The sequence below is a fragment of the Bubalus kerabau genome, chromosome 8 (genome assembly GCF_029407905.1).
Source record: "Bubalus kerabau isolate K-KA32 ecotype Philippines breed swamp buffalo chromosome 8, PCC_UOA_SB_1v2, whole genome shotgun sequence".
Taxonomy (NCBI): domain Eukaryota; kingdom Metazoa; phylum Chordata; class Mammalia; order Artiodactyla; family Bovidae; genus Bubalus; species Bubalus kerabau.
Window position 1 is genome coordinate 34,916,070 of NC_073631.1, and position 25,446 is coordinate 34,941,515.

General features: G+C 40.7%; 1 protein-coding gene across 9 annotated transcripts in view; it reads right to left on the reverse strand.

The window, feature by feature from the left end:
* Window positions 1-25,446, reverse strand: part of IGF2BP3 (insulin like growth factor 2 mRNA binding protein 3) — a 145,256-nt gene that overhangs the window by 92,704 nt on the left and 27,106 nt on the right. For 8 of the 9 annotated variants that reach the window (XM_055590009.1, XM_055590008.1, XM_055590011.1 and 5 more), the window contains one exon: window positions 11,994-12,042. The exons of the other annotated variant lie outside the window; for it this stretch is intronic. In XM_055590009.1, coding sequence (XP_055445984.1) covers window positions 11,994-12,042 — 49 coding nt within the window. The remainder of the gene's footprint in view (window positions 1-11,993; window positions 12,043-25,446) is intronic. 9 annotated transcript variants of the gene reach the window in all.

Here is a 25,446-nt window from a genome sequence, read left to right on the forward strand (position 1 = left end):
TGTAGGATGCCAAGGCACCCAATGTTTTAAGGCAGTAAATGAGTGGAAAGAATCAACCATTTTCCCTCTCTCCTACACAGACTATTTCTGTTGTTCAGTTGCTCACTCGTGTCTGACTCTTTGCAACCCCGTGGACTGCAGCTCACCAGGCTTCCCTGTCCTTCACATCTCCCGGAGCTTGGTCAAACTCATGTCCACTAAGTCAATGATGCCATCCAACCATCTTCTCCTCTGTCATCTCCTTTTTGTCCTGCCTTTAATCTTTCCTTCAATAATTCCATAGCTAATAAGGACAAGTTCCTCTATACAAATGCATTCTAACTAATATATGAAGAAACAGTAGAATTAGAGTATTACCATCTTACAGCCACATAGTATTGAATCTAAGCAATGATCAATGGCATTTCACAACCCCAAAATGCAAATTATGTTTAAGCAAGCCAAAAGTGAACTTGATTCTAATCCAAGTCCCACAAGGGTCAGAGGAACGTGTAAAGTGACCACACACGGATATAGTTCAGCAAAGAATGCGAAACATTCTAAAGAATAAAACCAACTTCAACAAATACACTACACCCTCCCCCCAAAAGATGAACCTATTAACTGTCTTAAAAAAGATCCTATTTGGATCCTGACTCAAAAAATTTTTATAAAAGATAATCAAGGAAATATGATTAGATTTGATATGTAAGAGTTACTATTCATTTAACACATGAATTTTTTAAAGAGACTGTTAAGGACTGAATTATATCCATCCTCCCCAAAATCCATAGGGTGAAGTCTTGATTTCTAGACTGTATTCCAAATACAATTCAATTGTATTTGGAAATAGGATATTTACAGAGGTAGTTGAGGTCATTAGGATGGTCCCTAATCCAATATAGCTGGTATCCTTATAGAAAGGAGACATCTGGGGACTTCTCTAGTGGCCCAGTGGTTAAGACTTTGCCTTTCAACACAGAGGGTACATGTTCAATCCCTGGTCAGGGTGCTGAGATCCCACATGCCTTGCTGGCCAAAAAAAAAAAAAACAAAACCATAAGGCAGAAGCAGTATTGTAACAAATTCAATAAAGACTTTAAAAATGGTTCAAATCAAAAAATCTTAAAAAAAAAAAAAAAGAGAGAGAGAGAAAGAAATCTGGACGGACACACACACAGCAAAACCATGTGAAGGCTGGATTTACAGTGTCACAAACCAAGGAACTACCCGATCAGAAAGGCCTTTAACAAATCCTTCTCTCACGGCCCTCATGCATGCGTGCTAAGTACACTTTAGCCCTGTCCGACTCTTTGTGACCCCATGGACTGTAGCCTGCCAGGCTCCTCTGTCTATGGGGATTCTCCAGCTAAGAATACCAGAGTGGATTGCCATGCCCTCCTCCAGGGGATCTTCCACAGGGATTGAACCTGTGTCTTAGGCATCTTCTGCATCTTAGGCAGGCAGGTTCTTTATCACTAGTGCCATCTGATATCAGACTTCCAGCTTCCAGAAGTGTGAGACTGAAGACTTGTTGTTTAAGCCACCCAGTGTGTGGTGTTTTGCAGCAGCCCTAGCAAACTAATACAGAGACATTAACTTTTAGAGATGAAGTCAGTGTTTACTGAATTAAGTGATGGGATGTCCAGGATGTACTTCAATAATCTGGGAAAAGACGGAAGAAGCTATAGAGTTATTTAAAAAAGGAAGAGACTGGGACTTCCCTGGTGGTCTAGTGGTTGGGAATCCACCTTGCAATGCAGGGGAGCACAGGTTTGATCCCTGGTCAGGGAACTAAGATCCCACATATCTTAGGGCAACTGAGCCCTGCCACTGGAACTCCTAAGCCCAAGCCACAACTAGAGAGTCAGTACACGGCAACGAAAGATAACTTCGTAGCACAACTGGGACCCACCTGACTCGGCCAAATGAATAATAAATACTTTAAAAAGAGAGACTGACTGTACATTGATAATGGTTGCAAAGTATCGTCGATTTAGCCTTTTTGTTTGATATTTTTCATAATAAAAAGCTTATATAAAGGACCTGGAGACCTTTGAGATGACCATCTCAGAAGAACTATGAAGCACAGGACACAATTCCAGGCATCACATGCAAGGGCAGAGCAAACACAGATAGGGAGCTGGTTAGGACCAGAACACATGCCTCGTACACCAATCATCCAGGGCTCACAGGCGAACACTGGTATTCCCCGAACAACTTGCACCAGCTCATTTTAAACAAGGCAGAGTCTGGGCCCTCCCAGAGCAACGATGCATGAAGAACTCTATTGTCTACAGGTGGCTAAACAGAACAGTTTACCAATAACTTCCCCAAATAATCTGAGCCCATTCATTGCACATAACCATGTATTTCCTCCAGACCCAGGGAAGATCCAGTTTCTATTGGGTTCACTGTCAAACTTTCAGGGCCATATTTGCTATGAAAGCAAATAAGTGATGATCATTTCAAGAAATAGAAACTTACCTTTCAGGGGAAGTGTTCTGTTTGAGTAACCTGATTAAGAGCAGAAACTCTACCACTTTCCAGCTGCATGACCCTGGGCAAATTACTTCACCTCTCTGACCTCAGCTGTCTCATCTGTAAAGTAAGATCATGGGACTGTGGTGAAGATTAAAACAAGTTATTCAGCAGATCAGGACCAGAAATACCGGCACGTTAGTGCTCAGTAAGTGTCAGTGGTTTATTGGCCAGTCCTCAGAGTCAAGCCATGGGGAAGAAAGATCACCTGGCAGCGTCAGTGGTCTCAGTTGCCTGCTACATCCCTTCAAAATTATTTGATCGACGTCAACTACTTCTAACAACTCTTCGTACTCAAATTCACTGAAGCCATGATGATTCTTCAAACCATCCAACAAAACCTCCTCTTTCAGGACTTCCCTGGTGGTCCAGTGGCTAAAGTCTCCGTGTTCCCAACGTAAGGAGCCTGGGTGCAATCCCTGGTCAGGGAACTAGATCCCACAGGCCGCAGCTAAGAACCAGTGCAGCCAAATACATAAATACAATACTGTTTTAGAATACACTTCCTCTTTTGGGTTGCTAGGTCCAATTCCAACATGGGAGGGGGTGTTTCCCACACCACCAATAACCAATTCTCAGACACTAGATGCGTGTCCGATCGCTCAGCTCAATTCTGACACTTTCTCAATTCTGACACAGGTAGATAGAACCTGACTCGCAGGTTAAGGGTTCAGTCCCACAAGACTGCCCTCCACCCTTCAGAGGCCAATTCCCCAGGTTGTCCAGACCAAACAGCTATGGATATATTTCACATTAATGCCTATGACTTCTTGCTCAGTTCATGCTTAAATGTAAACCCCAAGTTTCTACAGGTATTTTTTTGCTGTTTGAGTTAAAGGACCTCACCTTGTTACGTTGTTGATTATATTTAAGATGCTTTGGTCTCATCTAATTTTTGTATGGCATTCATTTGCATACCCCTCATGGACCACGCAGCACCAAACCACACTGACCAGGGCACCAAACAGGACTCAGCATTATGAGAGATGAATATGAATGACAAATCCTGTGCTTTTAAGGACATCAGCCTTCACTGGGGACTTCACCTCACAGACTCCAAGGCCCCTGCCTAAGTTTCTTCATTTGGAAGTCACCCCACCCAAACCTAGTCTCTCAGGCAGTCGGGTTCCCAGCACACAGTCATCCAAGGCTTCCCATGAAGGAGTGCTATGAGTTATTTCTATGCCATGCTAATATTCTATGCTATGCTTCTAACTATGCTATTATTTATTTCCCCCCAGACTAGTTAACAAGGCGTCACTACTTTCTTGCTTCCTTCCTTGTTTCTAAATAAAGACCCTTTTGTTTTCCCTTCTTCTGCCAGCACCCAGCATAATGACATTGCTATTTCTATATCCCAGTAGTGAATTCAGGGAGGTCTCCTAATATCAGTCTTTCTTACAGAAAGACTTTCTTACAGTCTTTCTTTCAGAGTCCACACAGAAAGAAAGAGTCTTCACTGAGATGTTACCAGCTTTAAGAAACTGTTATTAATCATATGGAAATTTCTGACATCTACACCTCACCCTCGTTAGTAAGCATTTCTCCATTAGAAGTACCTGCCTCATCCTACAAGAAGATGTCTGATCAGAGTGTATTTTTCGGTACAGTCTGAAATGCGGGCATCTCTCTGAAGTTCGAGCCCTTTTACCACAGTGGCCAGGACTCACTTTGGTGTAATTTACAGGGAAGTTTCGCCTTTTCATACTACATCTTACACTAATGCCACACTCCCCACCCCCGAATTTCAGAGGAAAAAATAGTCTTTTAATCACTGAAGGAAGCAAGGCTTTCTAACATTCCCTATGCCCTAGAAGTCAAGTTTCTCCAAACCAGGAGGTACGTTCAAACTAACAAGCCTAAGTGTTTCAATACAGAAAGTGTTTAGTACAATCCTAGGTCCCTACAGAAAAAGCCTTTCAAGATTTCTGACAAGATCCACTTACTGCCAAAAACTGCTTTAAGCTTACACAGAAGAACCAAAGAGACCTTTGAAAGAGAAATTAAGATGACTCTGCTGAGAAAAAAAAAGCAAAGAATATCTTATATTACAATGTTCAACTTAAAACTTTGGGCTTTTATTTTCAGTGTACTGGCTACTTGCTTTCCATGCCAAGAACCAGAGGCTAATCCAGTGCTATGTCAGAAGCCTGGATGCAAGCTGAGGATGCTTTAGCTATGAAGGGGCCCCCCTTTACTTCCCTAGGTTTAGACCAGGAGACAGCTCCTACTTCCTTTATTCCATCACACCAGACAATGAACGTGGCAGAACAATGAACTTTACACTGTGGAAACCTTTTCAGAGTTTCTTCCTGAAATATTCATCTTCTCACCTCAATGAAGTCCAGGAAATATCTGATATCTGGGCCTTGAGATAAAACCAACTTATATTCTTCATTTTCCAGCAAATTGTAATTTTCTTTTTTTTAATTTTTCTTAATTAATTTACTTTAATTGGAGAATAATTACTTAACAATACTGTGGTGGTTTTTGCCATACATTGACATGAATCAGCCACGGGTGCACATGTATCCCCCCTCCTAAAACCCCCTCCCACCTCCCTCCCCACCCCATCCCTCTGGGTTGTCCCAGAGCACCGGCTTTGAGTGCCCTGCTTCACACATAGAACTTGCACTGGTCATCTATGCATTCCCCATCAGTATTTGTCAGATCACATATTCAAAATCCTGCCTCCAAAAATACAGTCACTCCAGGCAAGAGCAGACCGTTACCCAACAGCTCAGTGTATTTTCCCAGACAATAACCTCTGTGAAAAAACATTATTCTACTTTCAATACGTGACCCCCAAATAAGAACCTAACTTGCCCTTTACTATAGACACTTCATTTAGGTAATTAATGGGTCTTACACTTCCCTTCAAGGGAGGTCTCCTCTTTTAACATGTTGTAAGTACTAGTAACCTTGACTGGAGAGTAGTATTACGATAGTAAGATTAGGAGTAACTGTAAGAAGCCCTTTCCTGAGGCCTTGGCAATTTACTTTTTAAATGAAGACAGACACTCCTTAAACTCAGAAAATGGGACCAATTTAAGACATTGACATAGGCAAAAGAAAAAGGATTCTCAAGGAGTTTGTTTATAAAGTCAAGTGCTCTGCTAGGGCTCTATCCCCTCCTCACCTCTTTGGTGTTTGCCAAGGAACCCTTAAATCCTTGTCCCATAAATCATGTCTATGTCTCTTGAGGCATCTGAGGATCCAGATCTGTCCACCATCAAGACCATCTATCTTTAGAGGAGCCCTTCCAGTTCTGGTCACATCACAAATCTACTCTTCAAGTACTTTAGCCAAGAGGGTGGCTTGAATATCACATAATTTTGAATATGTGATCTGAAAAATACTTCAGAAATGCACACTTTAAAATTACAACTTGCTGGAAAATGCAGAATGTATGTTGCCTTTGCCTCAAGGCCCAGATGCTTCATTGAAAGATGAGTAGATCAAGAGGATGTGATTCATGTACACAACGGAATATTACTCGGCAATAAAAAGGACGGAAACTGGATCATTTGAGGAGACATGACAGAACTAGAGTCTGTCATGCAGAGTGAAATCAGGGGTGGGGGAGTGGGGAGGCAAACATCATATATTAGCCTACAGATGTGGAATCTAGAAAAATGGTACAGATGACCTTATTTGCAGGGCAGAAACAGAGACACAGATGTACAGAACAGGTGTATAGATACCAAGGGGTGGGGGGTGGGGGTGGATAAATTAGGAGATTGGGATTGGCATATATATATAGTTGATACTATGTATACAATAGATAACTAATGAGAACCTACTGTATAGCACAGGGAACTCTACTGAATGCTCTGTGGTGACCTAAATGAGAAGGAAATTCAAGAGAGAGGGGATATATGTGTACGTAGAGCGGATTCACTTTGCTGTACAGCAGGAACTAACACAACATTGGAAAGCAACTATGTTCCCCCAAAAAATAATTTTACTAAGTCAACTGGTTTAAATAAAAAAGGCCACAGGGTGGGGGGTGGAGAGGAAACAGTTTCTCCTAGTTCCCTTCTACATCCCACATACTTAGGGGAAAAAACAAACCTACCTCTTTGGCTCAGAGGTTAAAGCATCTGCCTGCAATGCGGGAGACGTGGGTTTGATCCCTGGGTCAGGAAGATCCCCTGGAGAAGGAAATAGCAACCCACTCCAGTATTCTTGCCTGGAGAATCCCATGGACGGAGGAGCCTGGTGGGCTACAGTCCACGGGATCACAAAGAGTCGGACACGACTGAGCGACTTCATTTTTCACTTTCACCTCTCTGGCAGCAGGTACTTCTAAAAGTTAAGTTTCCCATATTTTACCTACTAAAACACATTAGTGAAACATTTAGCCACTCCAGAGTCCTTGAGTGCACTTTATCATCATCCAAAACAAAATGGCTAGAAATCATTTAGCCCCAGCATGACGCACAAAGCATGCAGGATCCGAAGAACCCGAGTCCCCCTGTGTCATTCGGTAGAATATAGTGGTGTAAAGACACTATAAATAAGAAATAGAAAGTAAGCTATCACAGTGGTATAAGGATCACTAACAATCCAGTTATAGACTTTATAAAGCGCCTCAGAGCATCATGGTCCCAGATCTGCCACTTCTTTGAGGACCTCACAGAAAACGGCCCAGAAGAGCACCAACAGCATAGGCGAGGGATTTTTGCTTCTGAGATGGAGCTCTGACTGGATATTAAGCTCTCAGTTCCAAATTCACCTTTCAACTCTGCAATGCTGGGGGCTGGGACTTTGCACCCTGTTGCACCTTTGTCAGCGGTTTCTCACTGGTTTCTGCTGATTGAAGGCACTAGAAGAGGGACATCCCTGGTGGTCTAGTGGCTAGGACTCCATGTTCCCACTGCAGAGGGCGTAGGTTCGATCCCTGGTTGAGAAACTAGATCCCACGTGCTGCAACTAAAAACCTGGCAGAGCCAAATACATACATACATATATAAAAATTTTAAATATCCAAAAAAGAAGGCACTAGAGGGAAAATGGAAGGCAGAAGAAGAAATGGCACATGTTCTTCCCCATTAATCAGCTGTTCCTCTCAGCATCGTCCTAACAGCAATGGGTTTCAGACTCCAGATGCTCTGGGCATCCCCAGAACCAGCTTCATCACCTCCCTTCTTCCCCATCCCCAGCACCAGCCACGGCCAGGGAGCATCCCTTTGCTCATTCTCAGTTACTTAAGCCCTTCGTTCCAGCTTCTGGTATCTCATAACCTCAGCCTCTTCCCTTGGCCCCTGTCTTCGCACTCAGCCTCAGGGTGTAACTGCTCTCTACAGCCAGTATCTATGTGTTCCATCTTTGTTCGTTCAGCACTTGTGTAACTAGCACTTGTGTAACTCTGCACACTAAATTCCTCTTGGTGTGATATCTAGTGGTCTTCTGTGTTGTGCTGTAGGCTGGATCTGAGTTAAGCACAAGAACTTAAAGCTGGGAGGAAATGAATTCGTTGTTCATATCATAGCAAAAATGTAGCATGCACTTACATGTACTAAGCATTTTTTAAGGGCTTAAGCATATATAATCCTTCTAATGTCCACAGCAATTCAATGAAGTGGCTATTATTATCCCCATATTAGAAAGGAAGAAAATGAGACTAAAAGAATTTTTTAAAAATCACTTCAGACATCCCCTAACTAGTAAGTAGTGGAGCTGGGATACAATTCTGATTCCAAAAGCCTTTTGCAAAAAACTGAGGCTTTTCAAGATATTCCATGCTGCTCCTTCAAGACTGTTTACAAGGTTCACAAATAACTTAGTTCAGGTGTATGATTGCTTTTTTGTTATCCTCAGAAGTCTCATTCCTTAACAGTCCCCTTCCCTTTTAATATGCTATTGCTCGATGAGTAAATAATGTCATCTGTCCTGTACAATGTCCCATATACTGGAGTTGGCTATTATGTTTCTTATGGCATCATTTCACCTGTGCCTCTCCCTTCCATACTTTTTAGAAACTCAAAGTCAGATTGACATTGAATCCCACTTAAACCTTTATTTTTTTAACAAGAGTACTTCATCTGTGTTGCTATATATTTCCTATTGTATCAAGTCAGGAAGTATGCAATGTCTGGTCATTCCCTATAGTGATTCTAAGACTAATTAGTGGAGTCAAAGTCTAACTTCTCCATTGTAGAGCGAGTCCAAACCTGTAAGTGCAAAACCATCACCTTCTATAAGGCTTTGGCATGAGACAACCGCCATAGTCAGGGTGTACAAATCAAATTTTACACAAAGTGACTCCTCGGAATAATGGAAATAAAAATGAAAATAAACAAATGGGACCTACTTAAACTCAAGAACTTTGCACAACAAAGGAAACAATAAACAAAACGAAAAGACAATGCAGATTGGGAGACAACATTTGCAAATGATGTGAGCAACATGGGATTAGTCTCCAAAATTTATGAACAGTTCACGATGCTTCACAGCATCAAAAAACCCAATAAACAAATGGGCAGAAGACCTAAATACATATTTCTCCAGAGAATATACAGAGCTGACCAAAAGGCACATGAAAAAGTGTCCAACATCACTAATTATTAGAGAAATGTACATCAAAACTGCAATGCGATACCACCTCACACCAGTCAGGATGGCCATCATCAAAAAAACCCACCAGCAATGCTGGAGAGGGTGAGAAGGAAACCCTCCTACTCTGCGGGTGGGAATTAAATAGATGCAGCCACTGTGAAGAACAGCACAGAGCTCCCTAAGAACTAACGGCAGAGCTGCCACATGACCCTGCAATCTCACCCCTGCACGTATGTCCAGAGAAGCACATGATCCAAGAGAGTATATGCACCCCAGTGTTCACCGCAGCACCATTTACAATAGCCCAGACATGGCAGCAACCCAGATGTCCATCAACAGAGGAATGGACAAAGATATGGTACATATACATATGGAATATTACTCAGCCATTAAAAAGAATGAAAAATGCCATTTACAGCAACACAGATGGACCTAGAGATTGTCATACTGAATGAAGTCAGAGGAGGAGAACTATCGTATGACATCCCTTATACGTGGAAATCTAAAAAGAAAGGATACAAATGAAAGAGACTGCTATATTTAAAATGGGTAACCAGCAAGGACCTATAGTATAGCACAAGGAACTCTGCTCAGCGTTATGTGGCAGCCTGGACGGGAGGTGAGTGTTGGGGAGAATGGATATGTGTGTGTACGGCTGAGTCCCTTCGATGTTCACCTGGAACTATCACAACATTGTTAATCGGCTATACCCCAGTATAAAATAAAAAGTTTGAAAACAAAGACCCTCAAAAACCTGACTCCTCAGAAAGGAAATAACAGATGGTGTTCATTCAAGTCTTCAAGGAAAGCAAAAATCCCAACAGTTCATCCTACTTCTGACAAACCCTCAATAAATTTTGTTAATCAGTATTTCAAACCACTCTTTAAATTTCAAAGGGATCAAAGGTCAAGAGTTTCAAAGTCTAGTTCCATGCTTCTTTAAATTCTGTATCTGTTCTGACTTAGTTCTTTGAACCCTGTGGGCCCATATTTGCCTAATTGAAAATGGAGATAATGTCTCCAACTTTACTTCACCTCAAAGGACTATGGGGAGGGAAAATGAAATATAAAAGAAAAAGTTAGATATGACAAATAAAGATTTATTATCCGAGATTAAATTTTACCCAGAATAAGGAAGAATGCAATGAACTGAAAGCTTGAGAAGCCACCAAAAGTACAATCAACAATGCTTGAGAATCCACTGCGATCCAAATTTGAAGCAACAGGATGGATGAATTATAAGGCAACAACCACTGCCTACAGATGATATGCTAGTACACCAGTAACTCACTTAAAAGTGGCTGCCACCACTTGACTCTTTCATCGAAAGCTATGTCACACCAGATATAGTTCCCAGATAGAAAATCACATTTAACGCTGCCCAGGTTAAAATGAAGAGATTAATGAATACAGATGCCACTACTATAAATAAACTAACAAGGACCTCCTGCATAGCACAGAGAATTATATTCAGTATCTTATAATAACCTATAGGGGCTTCCCTGGTGGCTCAGTGGTAAAAAAAAATCCACTTGTCAATGAAGAAGTCACGGGTTTGATCCCTGGTGGGTGAAGATACCCTGAAAGAAATGGTAATCCACTGCAGTATTCTTGCCTAGAAAATCCAATGGACAGAGGAACCTGGCAGGCTACAGTCCATAGGGTTGCAAAGAGTCGGACACAACTCAGTGACTAAACAACAACAAAATAACCTATAACAGAAACTAATCTGAAAAAGAATATGTATGTATATATGTGTGTGTGTATAATACTGAATCACTTAGTTGTATACCAGAAACGAATGCAACATTGTAAATCAACAATACTTCACTTTAAAATAAATTAATAAAAATTGGGATTAAACCAGTAATCTTGATACCATAACATTCGATTCAGGGACCCACCCTTCAAGATACTGAATTTCCTAAACAAATGTTAAACTAAAACAAGAAAATGCATTGAGTTTAACCTAAGAAGTCACTGATTCTGTCTACAAAATATACCTTTTATACATTATGTAACTTGAAAAATGTTCAGGACAGACCAAAGAATCAAGTCCTCCTGCAAAGATTAAATTCAGTAATACTGTTCTGAAAATACATGTGCTGCAAAATACTGTGAGCATAAGCGATCTGTTACCAACTAGGACTTGGAGACCCAACTCAAATCTTTTAACCATTCTTTGCATTTTGATGATGGTTATAGTTCAGAGACTCTTCAAATGTCATTTTAGAAAACTAATGTTAAACACACAAACCTAGTTACTCCTGATTTTTATATTAAAAATACATAAAAGCTGAGCAGTTTTCCCTGCACTACCATCTCCGAAGTAGGTTTTAAGAATTTTCACATTCCATTATCTGAAAGAGTCAACAGACATTTTCTTTTATCTTTTCAGCTACTGAGTTCTCAAATTCTCACCTTGACATCATCAACATAGTTTGGAAATTGCTGACACAGGCTATTCAACTGTGCTAAAAGATTTGGGTTTATATACAGTTACCACAGTGCCACCATCTGAGCAAAAGAAAGCACAGTAACATTTTAAAATAAAGCATAAATAGCAGTATTTATCTTTTTAAAAAAGATTGCCAGAGAACTTCATATTTAAATACAATGAGCAAAACTCATAGAAAGATCTCAAACAAGATTCTGTGGGATGTGATTGAATGACGAAGTTTGCCCAGTTATACCAGAACCTATTTCAATTTCTTAAAGTATCTCAAAGAGCAGATTGTTTTCAAAGAAGTAATATACTCTTACAAAGAAAAGCCCAGTGCAAGACAAAGACCATAATAGAGAAGGATTGTGTTCAAGCACATCCAAGAGGTGGAAAGAGGAGGAAAATCTTCGGAAAAACTATCAACAGGCTTAGATACTAAAATCTTAGTTTTAAACATAGAAGTTCTTACCTCCCACTGTAAATGAGGCGGGATATTTCGTATCTGAAGTTTCCGAATCCTGCAGAAGAATTAAAATGTTTTTTAAAAGAAAACAAAAAAAAAAAAACATAAAAGCAAAAGATATTTATAGCCAACATGGATGTTTTGAAACTACCTAAGATATATTTATTAACTACATACCAATATATACTAAGAAAACACAGCCCAAGAAAGAAAAAGGAGACCAAGTTAATCACAAGATGCACACTGAGACCACTAGAAACCTAGCATCATTGGATTGTTGTGGCTTACTCTAAAAGCCACTAAAACTGGCAGATACAATGTGTGAACACATTTCATCTAATGCCTGTATGCTAAGTTCAAACCCTTTAGCCTCAAAGCAAGCATCCCAGAACACAAAGCCTTAGTCCAGATGTTCTTAATCTGAGATCACAGCCAAAGGATTCATGGACAGAATTCAACGAAGGTGGACAGGAGCAGTGGGGTGCAGAGGGGTGGGGGTCACATTTATTTTCACTATCCCCTAAGTGATATTTAGCCACCTTCAATAGTGAATGTTGGCATTAAACCACAGTAGAATTACATGGCTTGTACTCTTGACATTAAAATAAGTCAGGCATTTTCATTTTACATTAAGGTGTTGCAGATCTTGTATATTCACTACTGTGATAGTTTGCTGTGCTGCTAGAACTTGTTACTTATGTATGTTAAGAAACACATGTTATTATTAGCTTTAACATTTTCTAACTGTATTTCAAAATAATTTCCTTTATAATCCTATGTGCTTTATTTTATGCATTTAAAAATATTCCAAGAGGTCCACACATTTCAGGCTGCCAAAGGAATCCAGGGTACAAAAAAAAACATTAAAACCCCCCCACCTGAGTTTCAATGCCTACACATATTTCTATATATATACTATGTATATAGAACACAATATATACTTTGTAAAATAATAAAAACTATTATACTACACACCTCCTGCTCTTCTACCCCCTCCTCAAAACTATCCGAGTAAGAGAGGAAGGATGGAAAGAAGGAAGCAACACAAATTATGTTGAGACTGTACTCTGGACACCAATCACCCTCTTACAAGGGAAAGGAATTTAAAGTCAACGAGCTATTTTTTAAAAAGAGACTAGCAACTGGGCATGACATCTCAAGTGAAATAATTAACCTCTAGCTCTACAGTCAGTTTCCCTTTCCAGGCCAATGATCCACTCTAGGGACCTCAGCGCAGACTACACTGATAGCACAGTTCTTTCCCGCTCATCACAAAACTTCAATGAACGCCACCCACACCGCCTATCCCCTCGCTGCTGTTCAGTCGCGAGGTTGAGTCCTGGCGATCCCATGGGCTGTGGCCCGCCTTTAGGGAACGCTAAATTAGCATGTAAATTAGCCAAACTCAGGTATGTCCTGCTTGTAATCATAAAATAGAGGATGAAGGGAAAATCATTTTTACATTATTTTTATTAGATAGTAAAACAAAGCATAATCACCAAGGGCAAAGTATCAGAGATAGTGAGAGAATGTCAATTTAAGAAAACATTTTCAAACACCGTGTAGTCTTAGATTTTACACATCCTATCCTGGAATTTGTTTAAAAGATAAATCGTGTGCTAATAACTGTTAAAGCTGCTGGAGGCATACTGTATCTCTGTCTTTGTATAAGTTTTATATTCTTCTATAAAAACCTTAAAAAAACACACCCTAATAAAAGTATTCCTAAAACACAGATTTCAAATCTTCCATGTACTGCTTTAGCAAGCAGAAAAGTTACTCACATTGTGTAAATATTCAGCCTGGGTAACTAAGAAGTAAGAATTATTTACTACACATTTGCAAGTACTAATCTGTCTTAATCAAGCAACTGACACATTAAGAAAAAACAGCACAATGTTAAGAAACCCAGGATTCAACCCTATTGGACTCTGTTTCTGGGTGTATATATATGTGTATATATATTACTAAAGAAATTTCCCCAATGCACACACAAAAGTGTACACAGAGAGTTACGGTCACCAAGCAGGTAATTCTTCTTTATTACAAGAACAAATGCCTACTTCACAAGGCTCCCAAGAATTTCTTTAAACAGGACACCATTTTTTGTTCATTAGAAGTAATCCATTAGCCATGTTTTCCCCACATATTCTCCAAATTGTACATCTGACACCTATTTATTTATTAGAAGTTACACCAGAATAATTATTTCCCTTAACTGACTGTCCAGTTTCCATTATCTGATTCTCTAAAGTTTCACTTTAGACAAACATCAGGATTATTTTCATAAAGTTAGTATTTTGACAGGCTTCCCTGGTGGCTCAGAGATAAAGAATCCGCCTGCAATGCAGGAGACTCATGTTTGATCCCAGGGTCAGGAAAATCCCCTGGAGAAGGACATGGCAACCCACTCCAGTATTACTGCCTAGAGAATCGCATGGACAGAGGCGGCTGGTGGGCTGCAGTCCATGGGGTCTCAAAAAGTTGAACACGACTGAAGCGACTAAGCACAGCACAGTGTTTTAACATCTAGAACTGTGTTTTCTGACTTTGTTTTCCCAGCTCCCATCTCCCATCTGAGCTTTCAGAACTGGGTTATATTTAAATTAGATTCTAAATATCTAAGAGTCAAGAAAACAGATACTGGTATTTGTTTCTCCTCTGTGATTACCGAATCATTAGCGTTTAATTTTAACTACCAACAAAATAAGCTGGCATTTCACCTCTTCCTAAAACACACCCAAGTATTATTACGAGGATCACACCCCATAGGGGCAGGGACTTGTTAGGCTGTCTTGTTTACTGTCGCATTCACAGCCTGGAACACTGTTTGGCAGCTGAGAAGCACTCAATTGATAGTTAAATTAACATTTGTTATAATACAGAGAGGGGAACAAAAACACAAGACTCAGATCCACCATGCAGAAACTACTAACATTCCCAATGATTTTATTACAGCTGATGTAATAAAATCATGGTGGGATTACAGTGGGAAGACAGTGGGAATACAGAAAACTACAGTGGGAAGATCAACAGCCCCAGAAACAAGAGAATAAGAAGTTAATCACCTGTGCTATTTCAAAGAAAACTTCCACACAATCTATTTATAAGTTAGTCATATAGAATTTAATTTAAGGCTTTTCTGCCAACAGGGAAAAATGAGGTAAAGTTTAAGTTCTCATTTAACCTTTTTTTTCTTTTTTGGCCTGCCACTCACTCAACCTGTGGGATCCTCGTTTCCTGATCAGGATCAAACTCACACTCCCTGCACTGGAAGCATAGAGTCTTAACCACTGGATCACCAGGGAATTCTTCCATTTAACCTTTCAAAAATGCTTATTATACTTGAAATAGTTTCTGTAAAATCCAGTACTCACTATTTATTAAAAGTTGGTTTAAGTACAGGATTAAGAGCCAACAGAACTCATATAGACTTCTAAGGGCATCTTTAAAATTTTTAGTAATAAATAGAACAGATTTAAATTGATTTTATACAAATTTTCATATTGACACCAAACTAGAGAAATCATATCAACCTCCATATGCCTGTATCAGTTTATCAAGTATGATTACCTACCTAAATCTTGTTTATTTCTACTCAAATGTGTACCAACAAATCCCACATACACAACCTGTCATGCTATATGTAGTACATCTGGAAAAACCTACTAAAGGACCTTTTTGCTTTGAAAATAACTATCATCATTATAGTTTCTTAAAATGATTAACAAAAATTCCTTAAGAACAGAACATTTTTGGTGATCAGTCACTAAGCTGTGTCCGGCTTTTTGCAACCTCATGGACTGTAGCACACCAGGCTCCTCAGTCTTCCACTATCTCCCTGAGTTTGCTTAAACTCATGTCCACTGAGTAGGTGATGCTATCTAACCACCTCATCCTCTGTCACCCTCTTAGCCCTCAATCTTTTCCAGCCTCAGGGTCTTTGGCCAAAGCATTGGAGCTTCAGCGTCAGTCCCTCCTATTCAGGGTTGATTTCCTTTAGGATTGACTGGTTTGATCTCCTTGCAATCCAAGAGACACTGAAGTCTTCTCCAGCACTACAATTCACAAGCATCAATATTTCAGCACACAGCCTTTTTGCTGAACCAACTGTACACACTTCATCTCACATTATATATGATGACTGGAAAAGCCAGAGGTTTGACGATATAGACCTTTCTCAGTAAAGTGATGTCTCTGCTTTTTAATATGCTGTTTAGGTACAGAATACCCACTCTATTTCCAATTGCTTAATTGCTATCTTTTTACAGTTGATCTGCTTATATCAAGATACCAACAATATGCCCACATGTGTAGAGTAGATGTCTCTTAAGGTCTGTTTGACACAAGAAAATCCCTTCACTCCATTTTCTTGCTATTAATTTGAAGGTCAAGGTCATAAATCTTGTACAAGTAACTCATTCTGGGTTTTATTCACTGCATTCTGAGTCATTTTAAATATTAATAATTGTTTGCTATGTTGAATTTGATATACACAGATGCATAACATCTTTATATTGTTAATACAAAACAAAGACATATATGAATCCACCCACCCAAATAATTAGAACAAGACAATTGAAACTACCATGCTCTTCCCCGATGCCTACCTCCCGGAATGTAACCATATATTCTGTCATTCTCATGTCTTTTAAAATAGTATTTTTACTAACTCTAAGTTTGTCTTTATTCTCATGTCTTTTAAAATTCTGTCATTCTCATGTCTTTTAAAATAGTATTTTTACTAACTCTAAGTTTGTCTTTAAGTTAATCTTTAAGTAGACAAATAGCAAGTAGAATAGCAAGGAGAGATAAGAAAGCCTCTTTGCAACCCCATACAGTCCATGGAATTCTCCAGGCCAGAATACTGGAGTGGGTAGCCTTTCCCTTCTCCAGGGGATCTTCCCAACCCAGGGATCGAACCCAGGTCTCCTGCAGGTTCTCCCAGGTCTCTCTGCCAGCTGAGCCACAAGGGAAACCCCCTGTTGTTTGACCTGAGGCCAAACTATGGTGGAGGTAATGAAGATAATGGCTAAGTCCTTCAAAAGGTCCCATGCACACACTGCTGCACTCAGTCAGGAAACAAAAAACACACACAAACCTGCCATTCTCTGGTTTCTTACTGCCTGGATTTTGCTACTTACACTCCCCATGGTGGTATTTAATATGTTACTCTGACTCTATAAAAGTGGTAGCTGGACCTGAAGATTTTTGTTGGTCAGGGAGAGGTTGTGTACTTCCATGAAAAGATACATTATCTCTGGCTGTCTTCCTGTGATGCTGCAGTCACTAATGATCAGTCCCTAAACCCACTGTTGCATTCAAGGTTGAAAATGGATTTCCTCATTGTATCATCAGAGAAGGCGATGGCACCCCACTCCAGTATTCTTGCCTGGAAAATCCCATGGACAGAGGAGCCCGGTAGGCTGCAGTCCGTGGGGTCGCTCAGAGTCGGACAGAACTGAGCGAGTTCACCTTCATGCATTGGAGAAGGAAATGGCAACCCACTCCAGTGTTCTTGCCTGGAGAGTCCCGGGGACGGGGGAGCCTGGTGGGCTGCCGTCTATGGGGTCGCACAGAGTTGGACACGACTGAAGCGACTTAGCAGCAGCAGCATTGTATCATGCCTTTCATACTTTTTAAATTTACCTGGAGTTCTTCCATGAAGAACAACTTTCCTTTATCACATATCTGGAGACTCTGAACCACAATGAAGAGTGTGAAGGCAGGATAAACATTTGATTCTTTCCTTTCTGCAGCAGAGGGTTTTGTGCCACTTATCACATCCCCAGCTCATCTCTGATTTCATCCACCACTGTGGGACAGCCCTGGGCACAGGGAAGTTGTCCTCCTTCTATCCCTAAGCACCCCTTAGGCATCTGTTTTTCCTCAGGTTTTTCACCCAAGCCTCAGCAGAGTTCAAGGATAGTCCAGAGGAAGAGGAGAGATGAAACCCTGAAGACAATCTGCAGATTATAGAGGAGAATGTGGGAACCAGTAGATAAATGCCCTTGTTCTTCCACCTGGGAAGCATATCTGTTCATGTCTCAAAGGCCCTGTTTCCTCAATAAAGTGCCCTTTGTTGGCTTTTCCCAAGCCTCCGTTTCACTCTTTCCACTCCCTCACTCTTGCTTCTTGAAACCATCGCCAAAATAAACCAGCTTCATGCAAACCCTCATCTCAGTGTCCTCCTTCTGCAGTTCAAAGACATTGTTATTTCAAACTTTTCAGAACAATGAATTGGTCCCCTGGCATTGTCCAAAGACGGCTAAATGCTTATTTTCTACCAGCCTGCCAATGCAGGTTAGATGAAAGACGCAGATTTGATTCCTGAGTAGGGTAGATCCCCTGGAGAAGGGCACTGGCAACCCACTCCAGTATTCTTACCTGGAGAATCCCATGGACAGAGGAGCCTGACAGGCTATACAGTCCATAGGGTCACACAGAGTCAAGACACGACAGAAGTGACTTAGCACACACACACAGCATTATGTATGCATGGATATTCTGTGTTTATCAACCCACTGCATGAAATCCCCCATCTTTGGCTAATCAGTAGAAGCTTCTGCACACAGATCCTGCATCTTTTGAAATGATGCAGCTCTCCAGTAATCTTTGGGAGCTTGTCTGCTTTGTTATGATTATCCAGGTTCCAATTTGTACACTTTCGGCCACCATCTTCAACCAGTTCTGTCTACAAACACTGGTTCCTTTTAGTCAGAAATAATATACTGAAACACAACCTGGTCACTAGAATGCTCACTGATATTGGGCTGGTCATATTGCTTCTAGGCCAGAACTAGACAATATACATTTTTTTGGAACAAGAAATGAACCACATGTCCATGCTGATTACAGTCATCCTTCCATCATATTCAAAGGGACTGGTTCCAGTACCCCCAGCCCTGCTGGCCAGATACCAAAGTCTACAGATGTTCAAGCCCCTTATATAAAATGGATAGTATCTCAAATACTTTAAATCTCTAGATTACTTATAATACCTAATGCAAAGTAAATGCTATGTAAACGGATGTAAATACAATATAAATAAAAGGCAGATAGTTGCCCACACAAAGCAAATTCAAGTTTTCCTCTTTGGAACTTCCCAGAATTATTTTCCCAATTATTTTTCATCTGCAGTGAGTTGAATCCATGGATGCAAAACTCACAAGACATGGAGGGCCAATTGTTATTTTGTTTCTTATTTTTTTTTAATATTTATTTATTTAAATGGCTGCTCCCGGTCTTAGTTGCAACATGTAGAATCTTTTAGCTGCAGCATTCCAGATCTAGTTTCCTGACAAGGGATCGAACCCGGGCCCCCCACCTTGGGAGCAAGAAGTTAGCCACTGGACCAGCAGGGAAGTGCGAATGGTTATTTTCGACTTAGATTACTAGGTTTTTGCCAAAAGTCTTTGATCTCTACTCCCCCCCTCACATTAAAGCCAGACACCAGGTATAAATAAGAATGTAAACAAGAAAGCGCTTTATGTCCATTAATGACCGAATGTTTACATTTCCCACCCCAAATTCGTATGTTGCAGCCCCTCGTCCTATGCAATGGTGTTAGGAGATGGGCCTCTGAGGATTATTTAGGCTTACTGAGGACAGGAGCATGGAGCCCCCATAATGGGACTACAGTTTTTCTAAGAAGAGAGACCAGGGCTGTCTTCACTGCACACTCTGAGGAAAGGCTATGTGACACCACAGCAAGGCATCGGTCTACAAGCCAAGAAGGGGGCCCTCAGCAAGAACTCCAAGAACCCACCTGCACCTTGACCTTGGACTCCCCTGTTTTTAGACCTGTGAGAAATAAGCATCTGTTAAGCCGTTCAGTCTATATAGAAGCCCAAACTGCTTAAGACAACGTCTGTTATCTAACCTCACAAGTCAGCACTTTACAGATTCTAAGATAAAAGCACAACTTTACCTGTCCAAGGGCTTTCCTACTGACTCAGACAGTAAAGAATTCACCCACAATGCAGGAGACATGGGTTTGATCTTTGGGTCAGGAAGATCCCCTGGAAAAGGGAATGGCAGCCCACTCCAGTATTTTTGCCTGGAGAATTCCACGGACAGAGAAGCCTGGCGGGCTACGGTCCATGAGGTTGCAAACATGACTGAGTGACGAACACACACAACCGTAAGAATATTACACGAAACAACAGACTGGCTCAAACTTGGGAAGGGAGTACAGCAAGGCTGCATATTGTCTCCCTGCTTATTTAACTCATATGCAGAGCACATCATGAGAAATGCCAGGCTGGATGAATTCCAAGCTGGAATCAAGATTCCCAGGAGAAATATCAACAAGCTCGGATATGTAGGTGACATCACTCTAACGGCAGAAGTGAAGAAGAACTAGAGAGCTTCCTGATGAGGGTGAAAAAGGAGAGTAAAAAAACTGGCTTAAAACTCAATGTTCAAAAAACGAAGATCATGGCATCCAGTCCTATCACTTCATGGCAAACAGAAGGGGAAGAAGTGGAAGCGGGGACAGATTTTATTTTCTTGGGTTCCAAAATCACTGCAGGTGGTAACTCAGCCATGAAATTAAAAGACATTTGCTCCTTGGAAGGAAAGCTATGACAAATCTAGACAGCATATTAAAAAGGAGAGACATCACTTTGCTGACAAAGGTCTGTTTAGCCAAACTGTGGTTTTTCCTGTAGTCATGTACAGATGTGAGAGTTGGACCATAAAGAAGGCTGAGCACTGAAGAATTGATGTTTTCAAACTGTGGTGCTACAGAAGACTCTTGGGGAGTCCTTTGGACAGCAAGGAGATCAAACCAATCAATCCTAAAGGAAATCAACCCTGAATATTCACTGGAAGGACTGATGATAAAGCTGAAGCTCCAACTGTTTAGCCATCTGATGTGAAAAGCCAACTGGTTGGAAAAAACCCTGATGGTGGAAAAGACTGAGGGCAGGAGAACAAGGGGGCAACAGAAGATGAGATGGTTGGATGGCATCACTGACTCAATGGACATGAATGAATCTGAGCAAACTCCAGGAGATAGCGAAGGACAGGGAAACCCAGTACACTGCAGTCCATGGGTCGCAAAGAGTCAGACGTGACTTAGCGACTGAACACCACCATCTTGTCCAAACACACACATTAAGGAGCAGCAGAGTCAGAATCCAGCTCTGGGAATTCTGGCTCCACAGTCCATCCTCCTAACTATATTCCATCTTACTGATTTCACTTATAATCCAATCAATAACATAACTATTATCAAGAAAAACTTTAGAAAAAGTACAAGCCTGCATGTCAAACCCAAAGATCAAAGACATGCCAACCTCAAGCAAAATGCTCACTTCGCCCCACAGCTTTAAGGCACACAGTCAATTCACTACTAAGAATCAATACTGACATTAAATGGACACGTGTGAACACCAAGAAAGTATGGAAACCATAGTTTCCAACTATGCTGGAAACTCAGCTAATTCAGCTGCCTCAAGATATATTATGAAAATTGTATACACTGGCACCTAGGCACTTAAAAGTTAGTCATTTCATGCTAAGTCCTACTCAAGACACACAAGTGTATCAGACTTGCAATCTTCCATCCACCTTCCTGGAAGCTGTAAGTCCTTCGTGTTCATTTTCTTTATTCCTCCCAAAGGCCATCTGTGCTCTTTTTTTCTACCATCTCTTAAACAAATCAAGAGAATCACCAATTTCTCACATCACAGATAAAGAGGCTGAGGCTTGAATCATGATGTAACACAGCTAACATGAGCTCAAGTTGGGAAGAAAAAACCAAATCTAACTAAACCTGTGACATATTCCTCTTTGCCTTGATTTCTTACACAAAGAGCTGGGACAGGAATTCCCGGTGGTTCAGTGGCTAAGACTCCTGAGTTCCCAATGCAGGGGGTATGGGTTCAATCCCTCTTCAGGGAACTAGATTCCACATGCCACACTAAGGGTTCACATATAGCAGCTAAAGATTCTGCATGTTGCAACTAAGACTAGGTGCAGCTAACTAAAAAAAAGAGCCGGGACATGGTCCGTGTGTGCACCGTGTGTGTGAGTTGCTCAGTCACGCCCGACTCTTTGCAACACCATGGACTGCAACCCACCCGTCTCCTCCATCCATGGGATTTTCCAGGCAAGGATACTGGAGTGGGGTGCCACTGCCTTCTCCAACGTGTGCACTGGTCACTTTCAAATAAAAAACCGAGGCTGTGCTCAGAGGAGTGTGGCATAGCCTCTTCAACCTGTCACCTGGAGGCACTCTTTACCCGCTGCAGATTTTCATTCTTACCTGTATCCAACCAACACAAGCTACGCCCAAAGAGGAACTTGTTCAACCTGGCCAAATTCAATACAATTACCTGTACTAATTCCAACATTCAATAATGTATTAATAATTAAATCTATCTTTTCTTATTTTATACAGTTAAGAATGAGCTCCTTAAAAGGCCGACCTCAATTTTTTTTAAGCAGAATACTCCAGTTAGATGAATTTCAGGGGAAATGACTCATTTCACACTGCTGGTGACGAGCACCAACCGGCATAACCTTGCCTCTTGGGTGAGCCGGCAGTCTCTTATGAAGTCCTCGGACAAGCAGCGCAGCCTCTCAAGCTTTCTCCCCTTTCATTCTCCCCCTAGGCAAAGCTGTAACAGGCTCAAAAACTTAGCTATAAGCATGCAAATGAGGAAGACTGGGAAGAACCCAGATGTCCAGGCAAAAGGGCTACGCTCAAAGGAAAAAAAGTATCTTACCCCCTAAAAAATATAGATACACGTTCAGGGATAGAAGTGTTTCATATCTTGACAGTGGTTGTACTTTCACAGGTGTATACAGTTGTCAAAACTCACTGCCTTGCACAGTTTAAAAAACATGCACTTGGAGATGGCAGGGGATAAATTGGGAGTTTGGGGTTAACATAAACACACTATTATATATAAAACAGGTAAACAACAAGGACCTACTGTATAGCACAGGCAACTTTTCCCATACAGGTTATCTTGTGATAACCTATCCTGGAAAAGAATCTGCCAAAGAATAGATCTATATATGCGTAACTGAATCACTCTGCTGTACACCTGATACAAACACAACACTGTAAATTAACTAGGCTCTAATTTTAAAAAGATGCACTTAGACAATAAAATAAAACAATAAAAATAAAAGAGACGCTCTTGACTGTATAAACCATACCTCAATAAAACTGTTGGACAAAAAGCTGAACAAATTACAATATATAACAAAATCTCAGAGACATTATAAATGTGTAATATTTAATCAGGACATATGTTCATAACATTGTTCATTGAAAAATAGCATATTATAAAACATGGGATATGATCTCATTTTAAAATGTGTTTTACCACAATAAATGAACAAATGTCCCCAAGTAGAAACAGAAAAAATGTGCACACATTCACATAAACAAACAGAAATAAAGAAGAAGTATAACACCAAAATACTGACTATGATGAGCTCTGGCTGGTAGAATCATGGGTAGTTTTCAATTTCTTTTTGCTTTTGTGTTTTATAAAATAAATGTTACTAATTGTTAAGGGAAAAATAAGATATCATTTCTTATTCATAAGATTAATCAAGAGAAAGCAGTTACAGATTCCAACAGTTCTAACTAGCTCTCTAACATCAGTTTTCTCTGTCCCCCAAAGATTTTTGAGTCTCGCAGAAGATATTAGACATTTCAGGACACTCTTCAAGAAGGGTCAGTAAAACTGGGAAGGAGGGAGCAAGGCTGAGTTAGGAGTAACCTGAGTACACCTCAGGTTAAGAATCTCTATACAAGACTGAGTCCCATCAGTTGCACTGACAGGTAACAAGTCACATGTCCTGTAAAGAAAAGCATATTTGCTGCAACACTTAAAGGGAATGCAGGAGCCTGGTGAATTTAATTCTGGATGGAGGAAAGGAAAAGAAAACAAACTGTCCCCTCAACTGTACCAGTAAAGAGATGTCACTCTGGAAACAGCCGAAAGGTCCATTGATAGCTGGGTGGATAAAGATGTGCTGTATAAGCACAATGGACCACTACTCAGCCATTAACAAATGGAATAAGGCCATCTGCAGCAACAGGGTGGGCCTAGAGATTTTATCACACTCAGCCAAAGTCAGTCAGAGAAAGGCAAATACCCTATGATATCCCTTACATGTGAAGTCTAAAATATGGCACAAATGAACGTATCTACAGGACAGAAACAGACGCACAGACATAAAGAACAGACTTGTGGTTACTAAGGGGGGAAGGGGTGGAGGAGGGAAGGTTTGGGAGGCTGGAATTAGCAGATGCAAACTTTTATATATAGGATGAATAAACACAAGGTCCTGTTGTATAGCACAGGGAATTATATTCAATATCCTGTCATAAGCCATTATGAAAAAGAATGTATGCATAACTGAATCACTTTGCTGTAGAGCAGAAATTAATACAACAATATAAATTAAGTATACTTCAATAAAATTAAAAACTAAGGAGATGTCATTCCAAGTGTGGTCTAAAGAACATCCACATTATCATCACCAGGAAGGCTTACTTAAAACGAAAACGTCAGGGCCCCACTACAGACCTCCTAAATCAGGACCTCTGGGGATGGGGCAGGGAACTGCGGTTTCACACACACTTAAGTTTGGGGGCCACTGGACACCCGCGCACCCATGAGGTCTGTTTAACAGGGCAAGTCCCATGAAGGCCAAGTCATTTCTATCTTATTCACTATTGTATACTACAGCACTTAGCCAACTGCCTGGTTCATAACCGGCAATTACTCAAGTAAAGGAACAACAGTCTCTTTAAACATTACAGTTCTAAGTGAGAATCCAAGGTGATTCATTTTGTCATTTCCCAGCTTCCAGATCTTCATGGGAGTAACATCCATGTCCCCTTCAGGGAAACAGCTGTATTTCTCTTTTAAAGGTGCACACTCCCACCCTCATCTGTAGGGAACAGTCTGACAGCCCTAAGTGTATGGCTGGAAAGTTGGAAGAATCCAAGAAAGGCTGGGTGCTCTTCTGCGAGCCATTCCTATTACTAACGTCTGCAAATATGCACTGCCAGCTCTTTTCCTTGTAGATTACATGTCCCATAAAGTTCTTGAACTTTATTAGGATATGTGCAAAGCAAGATTTCAGATCACTTTGAAAAATAATAGTTGAATTAACAGAACACAAATTGATCCTTGATTCCTGAATAACAAAACGATTTCTCTAGTCTTCACACTGAGAAGCTGAAAATGTGTCTTTCACCAGAAAAGTCACCATGAGTATTTCAACCAACCAGAGAAACACACGCAGCTGAACATCAGGGGCAGTGTCTATTTAAAGAAAAGACTCTTTGCCTGTATGACTCCAAAGGATAGCTCTTTCAAAAGTGTAATATTAGCCGCCTGAGATTCCTTATTTGAACCAGGGCACCTGCACCAACCGAGAAAAACTCTTCCCCCTTAACAGAAATTTCAGTATGTAAACA